General features: G+C 38.8%; 1 protein-coding gene and 1 long non-coding RNA gene across 4 annotated transcripts in view; one reads left to right on the forward strand and one right to left on the reverse strand.

Annotated features, from left to right (window-relative positions):
• The window catches only part of STEAP4 (STEAP4 metalloreductase), a 27,346-nt gene continuing 3,613 nt past the window's right edge, over window positions 1–23,733 (forward strand). Inside the window, exons 1-6 of one of the 3 annotated variants that reach the window (XM_032235755.1) lie at window positions 1–227; window positions 969–1,103; window positions 5,624–5,697; window positions 7,466–7,568; window positions 19,443–19,918; window positions 21,196–21,723. In XM_032235755.1, coding sequence (XP_032091646.1) covers window positions 7,541–7,568; window positions 19,443–19,918; window positions 21,196–21,723 — 1,032 coding nt within the window. In that variant the 5' untranslated portion in view covers window positions 1–227; window positions 969–1,103; window positions 5,624–5,697; window positions 7,466–7,540. Of the gene's footprint in view, window positions 1,104–5,623; window positions 5,698–7,465; window positions 7,569–19,442; window positions 19,919–21,195; window positions 21,724–23,733 lie in introns of all 3 variants that reach the window. The other 2 variants (XM_032235754.1, XM_032235756.1) reach the window with 2 other exon arrangements.
• The window catches only part of LOC116521103, a 17,982-nt gene continuing 9,655 nt past the window's right edge, over window positions 15,407–23,733 (reverse strand). Inside the window, exon 3 of the long non-coding RNA XR_004256914.1 lies at window positions 15,407–15,493. This is a non-coding gene — a long non-coding RNA (uncharacterized LOC116521103). The remainder of the gene's footprint in view (window positions 15,494–23,733) is intronic.

Here is a 23,733-nt window from a genome sequence, read left to right on the forward strand (position 1 = left end):
TATTCGGATCGACCTATACTCGAGTATATACGGTACAACAGAATCAGAATAAAAGTAAGTAAACAAACCAAAGGAATGTATCCCACAAGCACATACAGAAGCCACATGCCTTACCTTACGGAAGACAGTCGATTTGAAAATTATCTGCTATTTAATGAGTTGTACAGCCTAACAGCAGTTCAGGTGAAGAGCTGTCGGAAGAGGGACTTTATCTTCCATTGCAGCAGGTACATGCCTCTTGCTTGCAGTTTATATTGGAGCTTATATCACATTGACTTTCTACTTAAAACTATACTGGCTGTTCCTAAATGTGCATCTATGTGAAGGGTTCCCAACATTTTAAGCTGGTACCTTTGATGGAACAGTTGAACTCTGGTTTCTCCGGCTGGGGCTTGGGCTTGGTTGTCTACAGAATGCCATAGGATACTAATCTATGCTTTCCTTTCTTTTTGGAACCATGCGTTATTTTAATTTTGTAAAATCTAAGTGATACAGTGACATAGGAGTGCTGTCAGGCACAAAGAAAGTATCTGCAGACACATAATTGCCTACTGCCTTAAGGGAAGCAGACTGGATAATTCATTACACAGATCAGCACATATCAGTGTGAAAGAAATGTGTGTTCTCCTTGGACTTCTTTCTAAGCAATCCTCTCTAAAAACAACTTGACTTAAAAAGCAAACAGGATTGTTTTTTCTAGTCAGAGGATTGCTTAATCATATTTCAAGTGCATAATAGAAGAGGAAAAGTTGAACAAGAGCAGGCGAGCCCCAAAAACGTCTGTCACTCTGAAGGAAGAAACCCTGACTAAGCCTTGCCCAACAACAAACCAGCGGTCGAGAAAGGGATTTTCCCAACATCACTGTTGGGAAATACTGTCTCCAGTATTGTAATGTACAGGTTTGCAAAATCAGAGCTCTTCCTCCCCCCCTCCCCATTCACCTCCCTTTCCTGTCTCTTCACTCCAGCTGATATATGGCCGGGAATCATTACGGATCGCCCCACTCTGTTCCAAGTGAGAGGAAGCTGATGTGTGCCTCCAGGCAGATGCTACTGCAGCTGGACAGTCTTTATTGACTCAGAAGGCTGGCAAAAAGTTTAAGGTAGGTTTTCATTTGAAACGGGCAAAGTCACTGAAAGAACCACGCAGACTTTCCCACTGAACAATTATTCTGCTTCACAGGTGAACTTTAGAATTTGTTTTCCCAAATTAATCTTCATTGCAAAGCCATCACATGTGGCAGATGGAAGGATTTTACTTCTTGTAAGTAAAGCAGAAAATAGGGAAAGTTTCCCATCTATTCATGGTTCTGCAAAATATGAAAAGCTGTCATTAAACTTGACATTATTATGCAATTTTTAAAAGTTTAAGCTTTGTTTTTATCTTTTTAATGATAATGTTTAATTAAAACTACAAAAAAGAAATTATGTAAAAATTGTGTGATTGACTAAGAATCCTGGGCTACCTTAAAGCTCGACAAAGATTTATAGAGCTGGCTTTTTAGGGATTATTGTCAACTTTATCAGATGCATGCAGTTTTATTCTCACTGCACTTTTAAACAGAAAAAAGCCTACAGAATTGAAGAGAGACAACAAGGCAACCTCTTCCACTGTACTGCCTGTCTAAATTAATTTTCATATACATCAGGTTTCACCAATGTTGCGTTTTAATCATGTATTGTCTTATATGTAAAAGTTTGTCTTTTCCCCCCCTTGGATTGTGAGCCGCCCTGAGTCCCCCCAGGGAAAAGGGCGGCATACAAATAAACAATTACAATTACAATTACAATTACAATTACCATCTAATTTTCAACAAGGATAAATCCGTTAAAACATGTTTTTAACATTGCTAAAAAAATAATAGCTCATGTCTTAATAAGGTTGCCAAAATCTCTTTATAGTCTTTTATATTTCAGAATTTTGAGTAGAAAACACGTAGGCTTTTTAATTCTTGAGAAATATGTGCAGATCATGACACATAAGCAATAATATTAATAATATTATTAATAATACTGCTACAAATAATATTTGTTACATACATAATGTTATCCAAATTGTCAACTCTGGGAATTTCTACTTTTCCTTCTGGAAAGCCTCATAGTAAAATTGCATTTGTCTGCAAGAATGGGGTTTTTTACTTGTTTGTTTCCAAGACAAAAAGTTTAATCTGCTTTGTTGCAGAGAATAGAAAAGAATAAAGGCTATCTGTCCTTTTTAAAATATTGAAGGGTGCAAGAGAAAATTTTCATTTAAACTGCCATCCCTTATCTGACTTATACTCTAAGTTAGATGTAACTATTTTTTTCCATTATTTTTGAAGTTCATTTAAGGACAAGGGTTGAAAATAATGTGGGGGGGGGAGGGAGACTGGGATTAGTTTTATTATCTTGAATGAAAACTGTTGATCCACCTACTGAATAGGCAGTTCCCTGCCATTATTACCAATGCTCCCCATAAATAGTGAATTCATGTTTTCCAAAATTAGGACCTATATTTGAAGTATATTCAGAAAAGTTTAAAAGGGCCAATTAATTATTCTGAGAAGTCCATTTGACTCCCTCCAATGAGATGGAATACCTTTTATATTCTAGCCAAATGTGTGGTCAATTTGACCTAAGGCTTGTTTGTTGTAACCCTGCAGCATATTACTTAAATTTGTGGGGTGTGCTGCCCAAACCACCTTGATTTCTTTGCCTTCAGGTCAACCTAATCAAAGCTGTGCTTTCTCAGGTCAGTCTCTTTGGATTGATCTGGGCTTCCACCCAAATAAAATGTGTGCAGGGTTGGAATTCGTCCTAAAATAACAAATCTAGCTATAGTGTTCTGAAAGCTATTCAGATAATTTTTGCTCCTTTAAGCAAACTGAAACATGTACAAGTCTCTTTCTGTGTTGGGTTCAGTCAAAAATAGCTACCCTTAATTTCCAGTGTAAATGGCGAGGTTTAAATCAGAATGAGGTTACATAGGTTTTGTCCCATTGGATTCACATGGACCTATATTGAGTACCTAATTCAAATCAACCCACCCCAGATCTTGGGAGGAGTGAAAGGAATCTTCTATGTCATAAAAAGAAGAAAAACAAGAGAAAAATCAGTGCAGTTTGGAGAAGACGTTATAGAGTGGTACAGATTTCTAATTGGTTGCCTTAAGTCTCTGCAGATTTTGAGATATTCATATCACCCCTTAAATCTTCCCCAATTCTCCAGCAACAAAGTATTTCAGCTTCACCTAACTGGTGGTTCTGAAGAATGCACACACACAAAAAGGTACTAGGAGGACGCATGTGATCCAAGAACCACAGATTACTTGTCCTTGTTTGCTCTCAGCTGTCTTAGATTTCAAGGACCACTTCACAGCTGTACTTGAAGTGAGTGGATATAATATTGTTGGCTGGAACTTAAATTTGCTATGAATCTTAAATAGTTCATAAAAAGTGGTAAGTATTTTGGATATTATAATTTATGCATCAAACTCCAAGGGAATTATGAATGCAGTGGGAATGGAATGAGATAGGATCAAGAGTCAATGATTGCTGAATGAATGGAGAATTCATTGAATTCTAATTCACTGAATTCAAAATGACAAGTAAGAAGAGTTTACAATTATTTGTATAAGCAGAGAATAATCAAGAATGCAATTATGGAACAAATAAATGGAGATAGAATAAATACATCAAGATGAAAGAGAAGACCAAGGAAGCCATAGCTGGATAAAATTAAAGAAAATATTTAAAGGGTTAAATTTAAAGGACAAAAGCTAATATGCAAAATCATGTATCAATATAATGATAGCAATACAGGTTTACTTTACTTTATTGATCATTGATTAGTCAGTCGATTATATCAGTATCAACCATGGTAAGGTACAATATAAAAGGTAAAATGCAGTAGAAATATATAAAATATTACAATGAGATAAAATAGAATAAGATATAATATATAGATATAAAACTAGAATAAAAATATGGATAAAATAAGATCATTATATTCTCAATATCACCCCTATAATCTAATCCCACGTATGCCAATCTCAACCAGATCATTTTACTCAGATACCGTGCTATGTTAATTATTATTTTCAAACTCTGTACACACATAAGATAAATTGTTTTGATATGGGAATCCCAATGGGTCATTCGTTTAATATATAGACCAAGGTACCTGTCTCTCACCCACTTATGCAAACAACAATCAAATAGGATGTGAGCCAAGTCCTCTACTTCTGCCGCTTGAGGTTTACAAAGGTAAAATGTTGTAGTGAAGTGTTGTGAAGGATAATGCTATAAACTAGTTTTAGCTAACATTTATTTTTCTTATCCACTTTTCGGGGCTTATGAGTTCATATACATTTTCTGACATCTCCATAATGTTGCTTATGTTGGAAGACAATAGCATAATAGGTATGTATATCTGAGCCTGGAGTGGTTGGTACCAAATCTTGATGTTTCCACATGCAGAATATAATTTTTACCACTGAACTACAGTGATAAAACTGGAATTTGATGGTCTTCTATTTTGCACCCTGAGCAAACATAGAAAAATATTTGGAATTTCCCTTCATAAATGTCCAGTTTAATCTGTCTTCTTTTTCTGTTCTTTTAAACTCACTAGAAATACATTTCAAATATTTGCAGCAATATTAATAAAGTAACTTTGAAAAATAGCAGAGAAGATTATATTATTTTCAAGAGGAAGATTCAGACAGATATGACCTTTCTAACACCAAAATGAGTTGCCAGGGTGATTTAACATAGCCTTAAACAATAATAACAAAGCATTCTAATTGCGTACTAAAATATTCACATGCAACGACAAGGAATAGTCATGACTCCTTGCGTACAAAAAGTCTTTAACAAGTGCATATTCTTCAGACCAAAACCTTTTTCAAAACTACTTCATAATGAATGCTTAAGGAGATTTTCAAGATCCTGATATTTAGAAAGTTCTGTGAAGTACAAAAATGCTCAAAGTACTGAAAAGATTAATAATATCTATATAGTTAGATGATCAGCTTTTAATTTAAACCCTGCTACATATGTAACCACATGATAAGTGCTAAAGAGGTGCATTATAAAGCTTACTTTAATTAATCAATCCTATGGAAGAGAAATCAAAACTATATGAATTTGTATCTGTATTGTTGGGTGGCGAGTTTAAACCACTTGCCTTTTGCACATATGAATATGTGTTAGAGGGATGCATTGTAAAGCTTACATTAATGAATCATTTACATGGGTGAGAAAGAAGAACTGTATGAAATGAAAGACAGCACCTTTTTAAAGTCTGGTGTGCAGGACGTAGCGCAGATATTTTGCAACCTGACACAAAAACCAATAGGAGACCTTCCTATTCTACAAACAGAAGTAGACAATGGGTAAGTCTTCCTCAATATTTGAGGGATTAATCTAGTTTATATAAATGCCATACTGTACACTGTTCTGTCTGCAATAGCAGAGAAGTAGAAACAGAAACCGACGCCTTGGTTTTCCAATGATTGCTCTATGATGCAAATGTATAAGATTAGACACAGCCCATCTAATCTTATGAAAGCAATTGCAAACTTAATTTATGTAAGGTAAACAGAGGACACAGAACCATACCGCCTTGTCTTCTTCTCTCTCAGGAACCCACCCTTCCATCAAACTGGAACGAGACTGAGGGTTCTACCCATTTTTGAAGCATCTTTGTTGGAAAAAGGTAGGGTACATTTTTTTTCCTAACTCTTATTTTTACTTTATCTTACTTTGCTAAATCTTATCTTATTTCATCATATCTTATAGTGGCTAATATCCACTGTGTCAGCATGGTCATCAATAAAGTTTATTCCACCATTATTACAGCTCCACCACTCTTTTAAGTAAATTAACATGCCAGGTTTGCTTGAAGAGGCCATGTCCAGATATCAAGTTTTTGTTACCAAGATTTTGTTTTGTTAGTCCTTTCATCAGAGTTCTGAAAAAAGCTCTTGTAATTTACTTGCAGGGAAAAATAAAAGAAACAAAACCTTCTCACTGTGTTTTTTGGCATTCAAGGCAACAGGCACAAGGTATACATACAAACGACACAAGCAATCTGGCTGGGTATATGCATGCTGATGCACTTGGTACTCTTCTCAGGATACAGTATTGCTGATTCAGAGATATGCAATGCGGGGTAACAATTAATCCAGAGCCATATTTGATAATTAGGCGCAGTTACAGTCAGGGATGGGTGCCACCAGTCACTACTGCTGGTTTGCTTGTGGGTGCGCTGCATGCATGCACTTGATGCGTGCTGTACATGCATGCACAGTGCAATACAAATTATTTTGTGCATGCACAGAAACGAAAAACACACTACCAGTTCAGCCGAACCAGTCCAAACCAGTAGGAACCCACCACTGGGTACAGTATATCATTCTTTGGTAACTCTTTTGCCTGGAAATAGATTCCCCAGTTGAAAATATTTTTTGTGAAGGGAGATGAGATGCCTGATCTCCTATGTTTTTCAGGAGTTCCCATTCAGGCTGGATTCCATTGTTTGGCTTGTTGATCTGGAATATCAACCTTTCTTCCCTTTCCATCTGTGGGCTTGAATAGACCTTCTAGTTAGGGGCATCAGGAGGTCAAGCTATTCCTGAATTGCAGCTTCCAGCTTGACTGAGTGGCTCAGTTTCTGTGTGGTCACAGAGCTGGTTTGAGGTGAAGCCACAGTGAATAATTAGGCTGTTTTTACAGGCCCGGATTAGGGAAGCCAAGCTGTGGGGTTTTTTATCTTAACTTTTCTCTCTGTCATCAACTTGTGTCTGCTATCACCCTTTTCCACCATTTCTACTTTTCCTCTCTTATCAATGCAGTCTTTAATTCCAGCAAGGATCAGAAAATCCTCAATCCCTACGGAAAAGGTTTATTCTCAAGGACTCTGGTGTCCCCCCTTCACCAGAGAGAGATTGACATAGTACAGAAAGAACAATGATAGGTTGATAATGATGACTAACATTATTAAATCAAAATAATGGGGCTGTGAGGGACCTGTTCTCCTGCTTTCCTCAGTCACACAATTCTTCTTAAAAAAAAATTGCCTGGATTCTTTCCAAATCCTGCCCAGTTTTTTTTTAAAAAAAACCTGCAGGCTCAGGTATCATATATCATCAGATGAAGGGTATGATCCTAATTGTTCTGGAATGTTTGTTGTGTTTCATTCATATTTATCTTTGGTGAAGTGGCAGCCATATAAATGCCAAATAAAAGGGAAGGGGAGGAAGGGAGAGGGAGGGAGGTAGGGGGAGACAGGGAGGGAAGGGGAGGGTGGGGGAGAGGGAAAGGGACAGAGGGAGAGGGACAGAGGGAGGGAGAGGGAGAGGGGGGAGAAAAAGAGAGGAGACATATAGGAATATTTGGATCCTAGATGCCATTCAACTTGCACACACTAATGTAATGATGGGTGGTGGTATGATGCAAATGCAACTTCATTTTGTCCTGCTTAGACCCCTTTTTCAGATTTACTGATCAAGTACTGCAATTTTCAGCAGAATTGGAGAGACGCTTGTGTCTTATTTTGCATGGTGGATTTTATTCTCTACAACCAAGGTATTGGTTCCATAATTTTTTTAAAGGTACAAACTAGTTCAGCAGCACACTCCAACAGTGTAGGAGGGTGTTTTCAGCCAAATCTATAATTAAAATGCACAAATACGGAAAGAGTACTTACCACAGATGTTTATAGCACAGCACATAGAAATTATGGATACGTTATGCTTTACCAGAAATTACACTTAGAATGACCAACGATAAATTGGTCGTCTTACCTTTAACGTTTGTACCAAAGACAGAATTTCCATAGATGAATCAGCTTTCATTTTCACTGTAATCCTAGATTTACCACAACCCTGCCCAACTTTCCCGGCTGCAGCAATTAACGTTGCAACAATCCAATGGGAAGGAGGCAGACCAAAACCGGATTAATTCATATTGCCAGTCAGCAATCTCTTTGAATGTGAACCATTCTACTCATGCTACAAAAACCTATTACTGGCAACCTATCCCATTTTGAATACTCCAAACTGTACATGAAAATAGTAAGCCATAACATGAATTTAAATAGATTTTCTTAGAAAAAAATATCCTCCCTCAGAAACCAGAGAAAAAAAGAAGGAAAAAATATTATATTCGAGCAGATAGCACCATTCAGTTCCTTTATTATTACTGTTCAAACTATTGTGGAATGTCAACCCTCAAGAATTTAGATCTCCATATATCAATTATGCTTGTAAATTTTCTTACCAGTTATAACTGAGTATGAACTGCCATCATTACCACGGGCTATAAACTATGGGGCACCATAGTCTAATACAGTTAGAATCCATGTAATTCAGTTTTGCTACTAAAGGCAGAAGATAATAAAATTCCCCTCTCTTTCTCATGTATTTGTCCCAAAGGTGCTTTTTCAGGAGTAACCCGACATTCTTGTTTTTTTCTTTTGAAGACGTTTCACTTCTCATCCAAGAAGCTTCCAGCTCTGACAGGATGGTGGGGAATGGAAGGATTCCACTATCCTGTCAGAGCTGAAGAAGCTTCTTGGACGAGAAGTGAAACATTTTCAAAAGAAAAAAACAAGGAAGTCCAGTTGCCTCCTTTGGGACAACCATGACCTGGATGACTGAGATCTCTACAGACTTTCCATGTATTTGTTATTCAGTTGCTAAGTCATGTCCAACTCTTTGTAATTCTATGAACCATAGCACGCTAGGCTCTCCTATCTTACACTATCTCCCAGAGTTTGCCCAAATTCATGTTTGTTAGATTCGTAATTAACTGAAGAGGCCTGAGGCAGCTGAGGTAAGTAGAGCAGCTATGTATTCAATAGAACAAGCAACAACAACTATGTACAGAGATTCAGCACCTCGCCCTGCTTGACAGCTGTTTATACTAGAACTGTCAAGCAGAGCGACCAATAGGAATGCTTAGACAGCCCGCGTCCAGCCAGCTGCGCCTTAGCCAATCAGGCACGGCTGAGCTGTTGCCGGCTGCCAGTCGTAAGTCGAGGACTTGCGAATGGTCATAGGTTGAGGACTTTAGGACCGGTCTCAAGTCGAGGACTTAGCAATGCTCATTGTATCATTGACATTATCTAGCCATCTCATCCTCTGCCATCCCTTCTCCTTTTGTCTTCAATCTTTCCCAGGATCAAGGTCTTTTCCAATGAGCCTTCATTAGAAGGCCAAAGTATTTGAGCTTCAGCTTCAGGGTCTGTCCTTCCTATGTATAGCAACCAGAAAATGAATCTGCCTTCAACATTGGCTAAGTCAAGTATTACCTTAACTATTAGTCAAGGTAATACTAGAACAGTGTTCTCCATCAGTTTGCTACCACTCTACAACCACCACTCAATTTCTTCTGGCAAGCTGCATTATTTTGTCTAAATAATGATTGAAGAATGACTCTGAAAGGATGACAGAATTTATTTTTGAATGTGCACTGTAACAATGCACTGTTTTAATTGTTTAGTTATTTTTGATGTATTTAAATGTATCGAACTTAAACAATTGAAATTAAATAATAGGCCAGACATTACAAAAAGAAATATTATATGAATGCCCCACTTATCAATTGATGCAGCTATATAGTTTGTGAATTCCCATGCATTTGTTTTATGATGCCTATCTCTATCTCAATAATCAAAGTCAGTACTATAGCTTCCACCTTCATCATGTCCAGTGAGGCTTAAGCTCCTCCCAGATGTTCATTGGGAGAGGGACAATTCTTCTGTTGCACCTGGCTTCCTCCAGAAATACTTGCTGCCTGGGTTCAGGCTGTTGTTTTCTCCACAGAAGAAGGACTCACTGTTCTCCATCCAAATTTCAGCCACAGAGCCAAGTTCTTGAGTTAGCTGTCAGATCTTCCCATCTATGTTTTCTCAAATTACAATAGAAGAATGTTTTTGATCTAAAAATATAAAAGGCTGCATGCTGCACTATAACCCTTTGGAGAATTGAAACGTGTATATATTCTTATTCTAGTGCACCATTAAAAAAATCAAGTGACGAGCAACTAAGGAAAGGCATTAAAATAATGTTGAGGTGCTAACTGACCTGCATGTACGTTAATGTGCAATTTATATTAACAAGTTATAAAAATCCAACAGAAGTTGCAACTGAGCTTTTAAAATGCTTTTATTTTGCATGAAAAAAATGCATCAATATTTGGCCATTTCGTTTCTAAGAACTGACTTGGCATTAAGGACAGTTGGATTTGTATTATGGTCTGGCACAGATTCATCTCATGCAGGGAGAGGGAGACAACTTTCTTGTTATGAGAAGGCAGCAAATTAATCATTCATTTATACTAAATATATTTCACATTACAATGATAGAATAGCAAAGAGGTTTCACTTAGGTCACATAATTATTTGAGAGGCCTGGTAGAGCCACACCTTTTGTGGTTCTATCTTAGTCAATTATAAATCCACCTGCCCACTTCCCTCTTTCTCTAAATCTCTTTTACTACCTTTAAAAAAAAGGTTCAACATTATGTCTGAGTTGCTTGGCACAATGCTAAATAGTTCTAATCCCAATTTATGGGATTTCTAGATAAATAGTTCTAATACTCAGAGTTCTAATATCAATACAAGAGGTTGCATTCTGCACTATAAGCCTTTGGAGAATTGAAACATGTACTATATATATTCTTATTCTAGTGCACCATTAAAAAAATCAAGTGACTAGCAACTAAGGGAAGGCAAGGGAAGTGGATTTCTAAATAAATAGTTCTAATACCAATTTACAGGGTTTCTAAAAAGAAAGCTTTCAAAGGCTTTCACAAAAGGAGTTTATGCCAGACATCCACAATCTTGCACTCAAGTGATTTAAAATCCAGTGTAACGCAGCTAGAGGCTCCAGTCTGGAAGAGGGTGGGTTAAGATTAGGTACACTCGCCGCCTGGAGTTATTTATAAAAATAATATTGAGATTGTTTTTAATCTAAGAATTGAATTGTAAATAAAGGTTGCAAACATTAAACAAGTTCAGACTAGACTTATTAAAGAAAGAACATCCAGGAAACATATTTTTGGGGACTAGACTCTGACAAAGTATGCTCACAGGATGTTCCTTCTTTTAATTCTTTATATTAGTTCTCTTCATATCAGTTATTACGCAATGCCTGGTGCTGTTCAGTGCCATGAGCTTACCCAGCATGTTTTTGCAGGCACCTTACCAACATTTTCTGGCAATGAGACACAGTTGCAACATGAAGGAAAATACCTCTTGTGGTAAATTCCCAGTGTGTTCATTGTTCAGCAGAAAGGAACAATTCATTCTGTGACTCCAATCATTTTAGATCCCAATTGTCGATAGCAATGCTCCTTAGCAACTAAACTGACTTTTAGTTCTGTCAACCCAATGTTAGATACCAGGACTTTTCAGTGTGCTTATCTTCCAGAGACATCCTAACAATTTCAATCAGAATCTTGATAAAAACTGTCATTTATCGTGAGAAGACCGAGATTTTCATACTGAAAGTGTCCATAAATCTATTATACTTAAATGGGAGAAGACTCCTGATATCGTAGGTGTACATATCCCAGTATTTCAGCTGATATCTCTAATGGTGAAGAATGCTGAGAATTATTGGGAGTTTTTGACTGCTAAGTCACATGAAGAGATGCTAAGAAAGAAACACAAAAAGATGCAAAGCAAAATATGATGGAACAAAAGGAAGAAAACCCCAATCATAATGTACTCTACCTTTTTTGCATTGGAATGTACTGCCACCTCCTTTCTCAACTGCATTCTTTATGCTTATTGCTTAATCCAACTTTCAAACTGCCAGCATCTTAAAGAATCTTTCGTTATTCGCTGTGCAAATGACAGGGCTGAATTAATACTTCATTCTTTTAAACTCTAACCAGTTTAACAACTGTGGTAATGCAAAGGAAAGTATTCAACTTTTCAGTTTCACCATATATATTTATAGTAATGGTTTAGTTGATTTGAATTTACAGTTCTCTCAGTAGTTTGTTATGATTTAGGCAACATTAAGTGTATCTTTTTTCCAGCTCATATGCCTGAAGAAGCAGTTTCAGTATTCTCTTGATAAAAGGCAGAGATGAGAGGAATAGAATAGCAGTGCAGCCATAGGAGAGAAATTATCATCACTAACAATACATTTTATCTATTCTGTTAAAGTTTACAATGTGGAATCATTTTGCTGAAGACAAAAGACTAGATTTCTTTAAAAAATACAAATTGCAATGATAATTTGCTGCATTATAACCCTGGTTGTTTTATTCTTCTCACCTCATGTGCCTCATATTATGAAAACTTTATAACTCATGGCACACTAATTTTGTTTTAGAGTTCTGCCTATCTCCCCATATATAGTAGTACTAGAAAAGAAAATAAAGCTAGATATAAATAAGAACAAAACCGAGAGTGGGTGGAATTCTAAGCTTATTTTCTGAACAAAAAGAATAACAATGCAATTTACTTTGTTGTTACAAGACAGTTTAAAAAATGAGAGGGCCCATTGGAGGTTGATGCTTCCTATGTGAACATTATGAGAGCAAGGATCTGACCTGAGTGAGGATTAGTAAAATAGGCCTTAAAACAGAAAAACTATTTAGTCACAGGAACAACACTGTACAGCTTAAAGCTTAAAGACAGTTGATCAAAGAGTCAAAGTACATGTGTTCTAGATAAATGTAGGCTTGGGAAGAAAGACCTTAGGAAGTGACCCCAGATTAGCAGTCCCTTGTGCAAAGAGCAGGCAGAGCGTCAGACAAAAAAAAAAGGTGAGAATAATTATGTATATAAACCCTATCACCTCTTCCAGGCATGAGGCCATGACAGTGATGTAGAGATCACACCAGCTTCTAAATTTGCACCACCAGATGTGGTATTCAGCCGTTTCAGGCCAGTTAAGGTGAAGGGTAGCAAAGATCGCGGATGGACCCAGCCACCCGCCCCAGTGCTATGCCATCCTATTTAGCCATGTTTTTGAGACTGGGCGCATGCATGGAAGGTGTAAGAGAGAGCAAAGCGCATGCACGGAAGGCCAGGCACATGCATGGAAGGTGTATGCCTGCGCGGGGTGAACCAGTGATAAAAATAAGGGAAGCCCACCGCTGTGCACCTCCAAAATCATAGTTGTCCAAATATGCCTCCTAAGTTTTCTTCCTGAATCTTTCTCTCTCCTGAAAGAGAGGTTCATATGCAGTCTTGTGTTGCATGTGCTGCTCTGTCTCTCTTAAACTGCTCTCAGGTGTGAGCAGTGCAGACCCTTCCAAAGATGAAGTAAGATTTAGCTTCCCGTTCTCAGCTGGCAATCTATTCAACTGCAGCAGATGGATGAAAAGGCGAGAGGAGTGTCTTGGGCTTTGCCTCAGGCAGCAAAAGATTTCATCTGGCTCTTTTGCTTAGACTGCAATCCTACCAACTGCTGCTGGCTTCACATTAAAAATCCCACTTGGAAATTTGCTTTGAACAATGAAAAGCACTTCTAAATAAATTAATAGTAACTGGCTTGGGTGGTAAACATGGATATGATACTATTAAAAAAAAATAACCCTGACAACAACCAAATTTGAAACAGCAAATATTGGGACAGTGGTGGGTTGCCAATTTTTTTACTTCCAGTTCAGGTGCACTAGCGCGCACACTCGTAATACTTTTGCACATGCACAGAAACATCCAGGTTTCTAGTTCTACTACTGGTTCGCCTGATCCAGGCCAAACCAGGAGTAACCCACCTCTTTATTGGGGGGGGGGGAGGAGAGATGTATCAAAAAAGGAAAGTTTACAAAGTCTGAAATAAAGCTTAACTATAAGCGCGCCCCCACTTTTTTAAAAAAAAACTACAGTGACAAAACACAACCAAAACCATTGTCCTCCCTAGTTAGAAAAACATAGGCTAGCATACTGCTCTCTGTTGATTATAAAAGCACTAGACTCCATGAAAAAGTTATTTTAAGCTCAGACAGAAGAAATCTGTTGTCAATAAGGTAATAAATAAATCGATCATTTATGAAGTCAGAGGGAGGAGAGTCAATTATTGTGGATTATGGAGTCCCAAAGTTCTCTGATTTATCCATCTCTGATTCAATTAGTGAAATTAAATGGAATTAATAGAAGTGTCTTCTGCCTGTATAAATGCAATGCTGGATCTAAGTAAATGAATCTTTTTTTTTTAAAGGAAGCCTATTTTGAGGGTCTTTGTGTGGCTTATAATACATTATAGCAGCCCTTAAAACAAGATAAAATAAAACAGAAGTATAATAGGCTTTTGAATAAATTTGGAATTTTGCAAGCACACGGTAAACATTCTGACAAAAAGCCTTATGCGGATTATGGCAAAATAACCATTTATGAGAAGGCAGCATTTAGGTCTCCAAAATACTCTGTCCGGCTTACTTGCTGTTTTGTCTGCCACTCCTCTAGACCAGCGGTGTCAAAGTCGTGGGCCATGGGCCGGATGCGTCGCTCATTGGCCACGCCCATCCCTGTTTTAACGAAGGGGCAGAAGTCGCAATACATCACGTGATGGCAACATGACGACCCGAATTTGATACCCCTTCTCTAGACAAAGAACCATTTTATCTTCTGCATAGACCTCTGGAGACCACATGAGGTCCAAAGGCATTCTTGGAAAAAACATTAGATATTAGATCCTAGATCAGTGATGGCGAACCTCTTTGGCATTGAGTGCCCAAACTGGAGCGTACACACTGGAGCCCCGGAAACCCAAAGACCAGCTGGCCTCTGTGCATATGCATGCCGGCCATCTGGTCTTCTAGTTTCCAGCGCATGTATGCATACCTGGCAATTGGTCTTTGTGTGCACCAGAGCACTGGAAACCCAAAGACCAGATGACCAGCGGGCATATTTGCACCGGCAGCTGGTCTTCGGGGTTCCTGCATGCCAGCATGCTCGAAGATCAGCTGGCCGGCATACATGCGCACTCTGGAAACCAGAATAGCAGCTGGTAATGGCACGTGTGCCCACAGAGAGGGCTCTGCGTGCCACCTCTGGTAGGTATGCCATAGGTTTGTCGTCATAGTCCTGAATCCTAAATATTCAATGTTGTAGCCAAGTTAAAATAATATTTTTAAATAAGATAAGAGGCAGCAAGAGCCAGGAAAGTGATAAAAGGAAATGCCCATAAGCATATAAATGCCCCCAAATATATTTTGAGGTAAATAAGTGATAGGTAGATATCTGCTCCTCTATCTTTATGTCTGTCTGTCTCTGTCTCTATTTCTGTCGATCTATTATCTCTCTATCCACCTGTATGGTTATCGAATTAGCTTATACTCTGCTTTCTATTTTAACATACTCTAGGTCAGGGGCGGTATTCACTTACCTGCACTACCAGTTTGCAAATGTGAGCGTCCATCTCTGCACATGTGCAGATCGTCAAAAACAGGACGTGATGACATCTGGGTGGGTGGGCGGAGCCTCCTGACGCCACTGCTAATGGTTCGACTGAACCTGATAGAACCGTCTGAATTGCACCACTGTTCTAAGTTAGAAAATGTAGTTGGAGATTCTGTAATATACTAATAGTAACTATATATGAAATATAATTCCAATATAACCAGATCAACACCCTCTCCTTGAAGAAACAAAGTGAAATTCTAATTTCATAAATATTAAACCATTTGGAAAGTCCATTCTATCAGACACATTTTAATTTTAAATGGGAAGATATTTTCTAGTCCAAATGACCCATATTTCTAAAACAAGTTTAACAAACTACCCTAAACACAGCAGCTAGACACCATCAAAGCTGACACCAGCCATAGCGTAAAACTGAAAGTAGCCCTTACACAATAAGAAAATTGGAAGGAGCTGTTCTATAGAATTACTTGAGTGAAAGGATAGCATCGTCACTATTACTACAAAATAAGTCCCAATTGTCTTCAGATCCTAAATATTGCCTAGATCCTAAAGGCTATTTCTCTGGCTACTGAATTTCCCACCACAGCCATAATGAAACACAGTACACAATCATTTTTTTCCCACACATCTATTTCATGCAGATAGATTCTTCTAAACTCATAGTTACAAATAAAACTGTAGTGCCATCTAGTGACAAATTTAACACAGAGCACATCAAAATCTTCAATTCTAGGCAGTTTGTACCAGTCTAGCACAATTACCCGATGACCTAAATAATGATTATCCCATATTATCATCTATCCCCTAACACTGCAGGTTGCAGAAGGCTGTCTATACATTTACATCAAAATATTCTCATCGAGGACAATACAATTGCTTTATTTTAGCCAAAATTAATAATATTTTAAGAGGATAGAAACATAATCCACCCAAGACATATTTTACTCCAATACTCAAATAAAATAAAATCTTTGTTATGGTCATAGACCAGCATAAGAAGGGTAAAATTCAGTTAGCAATTTTAAAAGCTAAAAAAGAATATAAAATACAAAGTTAAAAAAGTATGTTTTAATATATAAAAATAAATATATATTATTTTTAAAAATCCTATAAAAGGGCATCCAGTATCTCTTCAATCTTGCTTCAACATCCCTTTTCACTCCTTTGTCATCTAATGGTGTAACTGCTTTCCTGAGAAGTTTTTATAGTTTTTCATTTTTTGAAAAATTAACCTAACTGTGCTCATGGTTGTCCATCAAACTTGAGCAGGGTAAAGGCTTGTCTATCTTTTGGGCTCAGATGTTGGTCAAAGAATTTGCTATGGATCTGTGATGCCGAACCTATGGCAGGCATGCCAGACGTGGCACTAGAGTCGTCTCTGTGGGCACATGCGCAGTTGCCCCAGCCCAGCTCCAATCACATTTCTTCATTGTGGTTCACTCAATTCATTCCAACTTTTTGCAAAAGAAAAAGATCTTGTAAAGTTGGAATGGATTGAGTGAATGTTTTCACCCATGTGCTTCATAATGGAGAAAACAGGCTCCCATCCTGCTCGTGAAGCCCATTATGACACGAAGCCACAATGCAATTCTGCGTCAACTCAGCTCGGCAAAAAAAAAAAAAAAAGCAGTTTCTTTTCCGCAGAGCTGCTGGTGTTGGGATGCCCTGACTCCCCGCTGGCCAGCTGGGCTTCTTCGGGCACTTAGCTTGGACACCTATTACCTCCAGCCCACCCTCCGCCTCAGTGAGTGATGTGAAAAGTTTGACTGGTCTCCTTGAGAGACAGACTTTCCAGGGGGGCGATCTAGTTCCAGGGCTGGTTACAACACAAATATTCATTCTCGGCTTTGAGATTCCTAGCTGCAATGGGCAACAAAGCTAGGTTCATCCCCTGCACTAATCTTTATAGCAATAGCAATAGCAGTAGACTTATATACCGCTTCATAGGGCTTTCAGCCCTCTCTAAGCGGTTTACAGAGAGTCAGCATATTGCCCCCAACAATCTGGGTCCTCATTTTACCCACCTCGGAAGGATGGAAGGCTGAGTCAACCCTGAGCCGGTGAGATTTGAACCGCTGAACTGCTGATCTAGCAGTAGCCTGCAGTGCTGCATTTAACCACTGCGCCACCTTGGCAGAGAAAACAGGAAAAGGAGGCAGAGAGAAACAGTCCCATTGCCAAGGTATGTGCAGGTGAGCGGGGGGGGGGAGAAATTACGACTTTAGCCTTCTAGTGTGGCGTGGAGCTTTGGGCAAAGGCTGGAGAGAAGCACCACTGGCTCGCTCACGCTCTCTCGTTCCCCATTCTAACTTGACAGCTCACATTGCCCTTTCCAAACCTCTGTCGGTGAAGCTGGGTGCCAGTGAGGGCTGGCTTTTTGCCTAGCTTTATCTGGATGGGGACCTGGGGAGGAAGTCTGCATCAAACTAGACTGGGAAAGCTTGCTGCAAGAGGAAGAGACCCAAATGCTTCCCATATCCCCTCATCCCAGAAGCAGCAACCTCGCACTGTCTCCTCTCTGCTAGCTCCCTTCTTCACACGGGATCACTGAGCAGCAGGAACAGAGAGGGAGAAGTGGATAGCGGTGGCCGCTAGCATTGACGAGAGAGTGCCACATAGAAACAGATGCCCACAGGAATTCCACCCCCTTTTTCCTCTCCATTCCCGCTACTGGGCGATCCCTTTCTTTTATTTTCCTGAAAATTAGGGGAGTGCTTGTCTGAAATGTTCATTCATGTTACATTCCTGACCCATACTTCTTTTATCTGACTGTTGTTTTGGTAATGGCTCTTCTTCCTATCCTACAAGGCCATTCTCTCTTCCCTCTACAGGCAGAAGCTTTCTTAATTTTTTTTTTTAAAATAGTTGCTCTTTAAAGAGTCTTAATCCCTTATTATTGTTTGTTTCATTATTTGCCTGCTTTTAATCCCAATTATACTTTGCTGAGTTTTTCATTGTTCAGACTCAGAAGACTGGAGTAATAAACCTTCCAAATAAATAAGTAAACTCTTACTTGAATTATTTTATTATAATTATATTCTGTAATTATGTAATCTTATTATAACAATATTACATTTGCATGGCATTGTACTGATACATACTATAATGAATGAAGGCCATCCTGAACTTCAAAGTTTTGATTCCTTAATTAATCCTGAAATTTAAAAAAAAACAGTAGGTTCTTGTTATATGTCAAAGAACATTTGGTGGGAGGGAAATGCAAGGAATGGAAACCTGTTCAACACTTTTGTTCTTTAAATAGATTGTTTCCATATTCCCTTGGTTGTGATTGCTACTGTTACCACATGTGACTTTGAGTGGAATTCTTAAATTTATAAAATAACTTTTTTTTCTTCTGTAACTCTTCCTTATAACTTTATTTTGTCTATAACCCTTAGAATACACCAAAGAACATATATCTTTGATCAAACTATTTGCTTTATGCTTCTGTATTTTTACCCATTCAGAGAAAAAGAAACTTAGTGAAATAAAGGATAGTAGAATAAATAACAAGCTTAGATTCTAAAAAATATATAATATTCCCCAAGGACCAGTAAAAATCTTAACTGTAGATAAAACATAATTCATTATTCAAAATATGAATCACAATGGGGATCTCCCTCTCCCTAAAGCAAAATCTATATCCAGCTTTGTAGCAATGGGTATGAAGATAGCAAACTTTTTTAGTAAAGTCACAGCAATGTATGTTTTATATCAAATTTCAAGCACACCTTTAAAAACAAAACCAACCATATATATTTTCTTCCACTTGAAATTCCCAAGACACCAGAAAAGTTTTTTTATGTAACAAGAGACTTCAATTAAGTATTGTGTGCTACATTAACCCAAAATTATCTAACATGTATGAATGTAGCCTTCCCCAAATAATTATGTCAGTTAAAATCCAAATGTTGGGTTTTAACTTACATAATTTCAGTCAATATTATGGAGTTGAGAGTCAATACATGTGAAATTCACCAAGATGTATAATCTAATGGATACTTAAGAATCAGACTGTTTTTTAAATTTATTTCTAGCAATAAGTTAACATGAACAATTCTGCATTGTAGGAATAATGTCAGATATGTCTGGTTTGGAAAAAGTCAATGCAATGATCCCACTTGCTGCAGATATGCCCAGCAAGAAGGAAACGGTGTGCATTTTTGGAACTGGTGATTTTGGAAGATCTCTGGGCTATAAACTGATGCAGTGTGGCTATTCCATTGTTTACGGGAGCCGAAGCACTCAAAACTCTGGATTGATTCCTCAAGGAGCCGCAATCCTCCCTCATGCAGAAGCTGCTGAAACCTCTGACGTTATCATTGTAGCAGTCCACAGAGTGCATTACAGCTTTCTTGAAAGCCTACAAGAAATCCTCAGCGGAAAAGTGTTGGTGGATGTGAGCAACAATCTTAAAATAAATCAGTATCCGGAATCAAATGCTGAATATCTTGCCCAGCTGCTTCCAGGCAGTAAAGTGGTCAAAGCGTTTAATACGGTGTCAGCATGGGCCCTGCAGTCAGGTGGCTTGGATGCAAGCAGACAGGTAAGGGCATCTCGGGTGCCAAAGGTGGAAATGTTCTGTGTGTGCATGGGCTGAGATAAGGATCTGGCCTGAACAAAGAACAGATTTTGTAGCTATCACTGGAAGAAGATTTAGTTACAAAAATACATGGTACAGATTACACCTAGTCTCTGAACTGGAACATACACATGAAATTAAATGCAGATTCACAACCAGAACAGCAGGCCTTTCCTCTTTACCCTTCCAAAGGAAGAGTTCTGGGAAACCAAAAGCTTGCGCACTATTTTGTGATTCTGAATGGGCTTAGTAGTACAGTTTATAATATTTTATTTAATTTTCTAATCTGACTACTGAGAATCAGCAGCTGCAGTATAAAATAAAACAAATTGCCTCTTTCCCCCTTATAACAAATCTAACTAGCTGCTTTTTATGTCTGTTGTTATTACCAAGAGAAAGAGTGAGACAATTAATGCTTTGGCAAACTAAGATGTACAGGCAGTGGAAGAAGCCACAGCTGCTATCGATAGTCCTGCCTGTGTCATGTTCTACAAGCATGCAAATTCTATCTAGCTGCACCCCAGCAGGTGGAGAATCTGAGGCCACATGCTGTATGCACGTGTACCTGAAATGAAGGCAGTAGGTGACCTGAGATGAACCTCTCAGGCAAGAAATACAAAATAAACTTTTAACTATCTCTCTCTACGCTATATTGTTCGCCTTGTGGTTGTTAGGTTTTGAATAATCAGTGCCTTTGGATTCATAGATCCAACAAACAAAATCACATTTAAGTCTTCACTCTGTTTAAGCAGTTAATTATTATTATTTTTCTTTCATATATGTAATGTATGGCAAGTAGATGCAGAAGCTTATAAATCTTGAACCTATTTTGCAAGGAGGGAAGTTAATGTTTTTGCAATAGATTATGCAATGTTAAACTAGGGAGGGTGTAGTTTTTGCTTTATTCTTTTTAATTCACATTTTTAATGGTCTTTAGTTTTAGTTTTTAATTTTTTTTGAATAAAATAAAAAAAATGCAGTTAAAAAGACATCATAAAACATTTTAAGGATGGATTAATAGAAGAGCCCACAGAGTAAATCTAGAATATCTTCAGATTAATGTTGGTCCAAAAAGTCTATTGTTATCCCCAAAGATCTCCACTCTGGCTAATTTCAGTTTCAGTCAAAATTCTGGCCAACTTTCTCAAAAGTTAATTAATAAGCATCAAGACAGGTTGACTTACTAGGTTAATTTATGTTTATTTTTATTGAAGCTGTGGGACTTTACTTTGCTTTTGCAGGTATTCATCTGTGGAGATGATAGGAAAGCAAAAGAAAAGGTGACAGAGATTGTTCGGAGTCTTGGTCTTACTCCTTTGGATAAAGGTTCTCTCTTAGCATCAAAAGAAATTGAGAATTACCCTTTACAACTTTTTCCAATGTGGAGATTTCCCATCTACCTCTCTTTTGCTCTCAGTACATTCATCTTTTTATACTCTGTTGTCCGTGATATCGTCTACAATCATGTTGAGAACAACAGAGATTTTTCTTTTTTTATTTTTGTTACAATTGCAAATCGGATCTGCCCTGTTGTGGCACTCGTTCTTCTTGCATTGACCTATTTACCTGGGATCTTTGCAGCTATTCTCCAGTTATACAGAGGTACAAAGTACAGTCGCTTTCCTGATTGGCTGGATAAATGGATGCTTTGCCGGAAACAACTGGGATTGGTTGCCTTGGCTTATGCTTTCCTACATGTTTTATATACCCTGATCATCCCCATTCGTTACTATGTAAGATGGAAGACCAATTCTTATATCATTGGTCAGGTAAGTCAGACTTACACACTTTTTTCTCCCATTTCAATATCTGGTACAATACTGGAGGAAAAGCAGAAACCATGTTTTTCCTTGCTGCCCCCATGCTAATGCAAGCATTTAAGGATGAAATGGGGTAAAGATTCTAATAGTTTCCCAAACTTCAGTGATATTCTGAATTGTTTCAGCATTTTCAGCCCTTTTCAGATACTCTGTCATAAAATGGGGAAATTGCATCAAGTTCCCATAAACCTAGCAAAGGAATGCTAAGTCATTTCAGATCCAGCTCATAACTGTCACCTCATTAGAGCAGTAGACACTCTTGTTAACTCCTCACTATTCATGTCCTTTTGGCCATATTACCCAGTTGAAACCTCTTGATCTGAAACCATCTCAATTCTGGCAAAATTGAGTGGCTATAGATATTTGGGCAACCTGATTCTGAGGAATCTTCATCTTTATCCTTGGATGGGGCAGCATCTTCCCATTTGAGAGGGGTGTGCAATTTGTATGTCATTCTGTATTTGCATATCCTGATCAAAAAGCAGGTGGCAGTTGTGATTAGGAGGTCTTCTCCACAAATTCACCAAGTGTGACAGCTACACCCATTCCTTGATCTGGAGGCCTTTTACACACATGCCTTGATCACCTCAATACTAGATAACTACAATATACTCTATATGGAATGGTCTTGGAGACCATTTGGAAGATAGATAGATAGATAGATAGATAGATAGAAGTTTATTTATATGCCGCCCTTTTCCCTGGGGGGACTCAGGGCGGCTCACAATCCAAGAGGGAGGGGGAGACAAACTTTTAAACATATAAGACAATACATAATTAAAAAACACAACATTCATACCATTCGGGCGGGTTACAGTCTTAGCCCCAGGCCTGACGGGATAGCCAGATTCTGAGGGCTGTGCGGAAGGTCTGGAGGGTGGTGAGGGTACGAATCTCCATGGGGAGATCGTTCCATAGGGTCGGAGCTACCACCGAGAAGGCTCTCCTCCGCGTAGTTGCCAGTCGGCATTGACCGGCAGATGGAACTCGGAGGAGGCCTAATCGATGAGATCTAATAGGTCGCGTGGAGGTAATTGGCAGTAGGCGGTCTCTCAAGTACCCAGATCCACTACCATGTAGGGCTTTATGGGTGACAAGTAGCACCTTGAAGCGCACCCGGAGATCGACAGGTAGCCAGTGCAGCTCGCGGAGGATAGGTCTTATGTGGGTGAAGCGAGGTGCACCCACAATCGCTCACGCGGCTGCATTCTGGACTAGCTGAAGTCGCCGAATACTCTTCAAGGGCAGCCCCATGTAGAGCACATTGCAGTACTCCAGCCTAGAGGTCACAAGGGCACGAGTGACTGTTGTGAGAGCCTCCCGGTTCAGGTAGGGGCGCAACTGGTGCACCAGGCGAACCTGGGCAAATGCCCCCCTGGTCACAGCTGACAAATGGTGTAACTGATGTAACTGATGTAACTGATCCAAAATATACCTAGATGTGCTTGTGTGTCTTCACTGCTTTGTCAGCTGCAGGAGTTGCCAGACTTCTGGGTGCAATTCAAGATGCTCACTTTCATCTAAAAAACTATTCTTGAGAGACCGCCTCCTGCCAATCACCTCCCTGCGACCAATTAGATCACACAGATTGGGCCTCCTCCGTATTCCATCAGCCAGCCAGTGCCGGCTGGCAACTACAAGGAGGAGGGCCTTCTCAGTAGTTGCCCCGACCCTTTGGAACGAACTCCCCGTGGAGATTCGTACCCTCACCACCGTCCAGGCCTTCCACACAGCCCTCAAGAACTGGCTAGCCCGTCAGGCCTGGGGACAAGGATAGTTGCCCCTCCCGAATGATGAATGAATGTTGCCTATTACTTTTATTATATGTGTCTATGTTACTGTTTGTACTTCCCCTCCCTGATTTTATGTGAGCCGCCCTGAGTCCCCTCAGGGAAAAGGGCGGCCTACAAATGTTAATAAAATCAAATCAAATCAAAAATATTCATTGTGTAGATCCTG

Source organism: Thamnophis elegans, chromosome Z (assembly GCF_009769535.1).
Source record: "Thamnophis elegans isolate rThaEle1 chromosome Z, rThaEle1.pri, whole genome shotgun sequence".
NCBI lineage: Eukaryota > Metazoa > Chordata > Lepidosauria > Squamata > Colubridae > Thamnophis > Thamnophis elegans.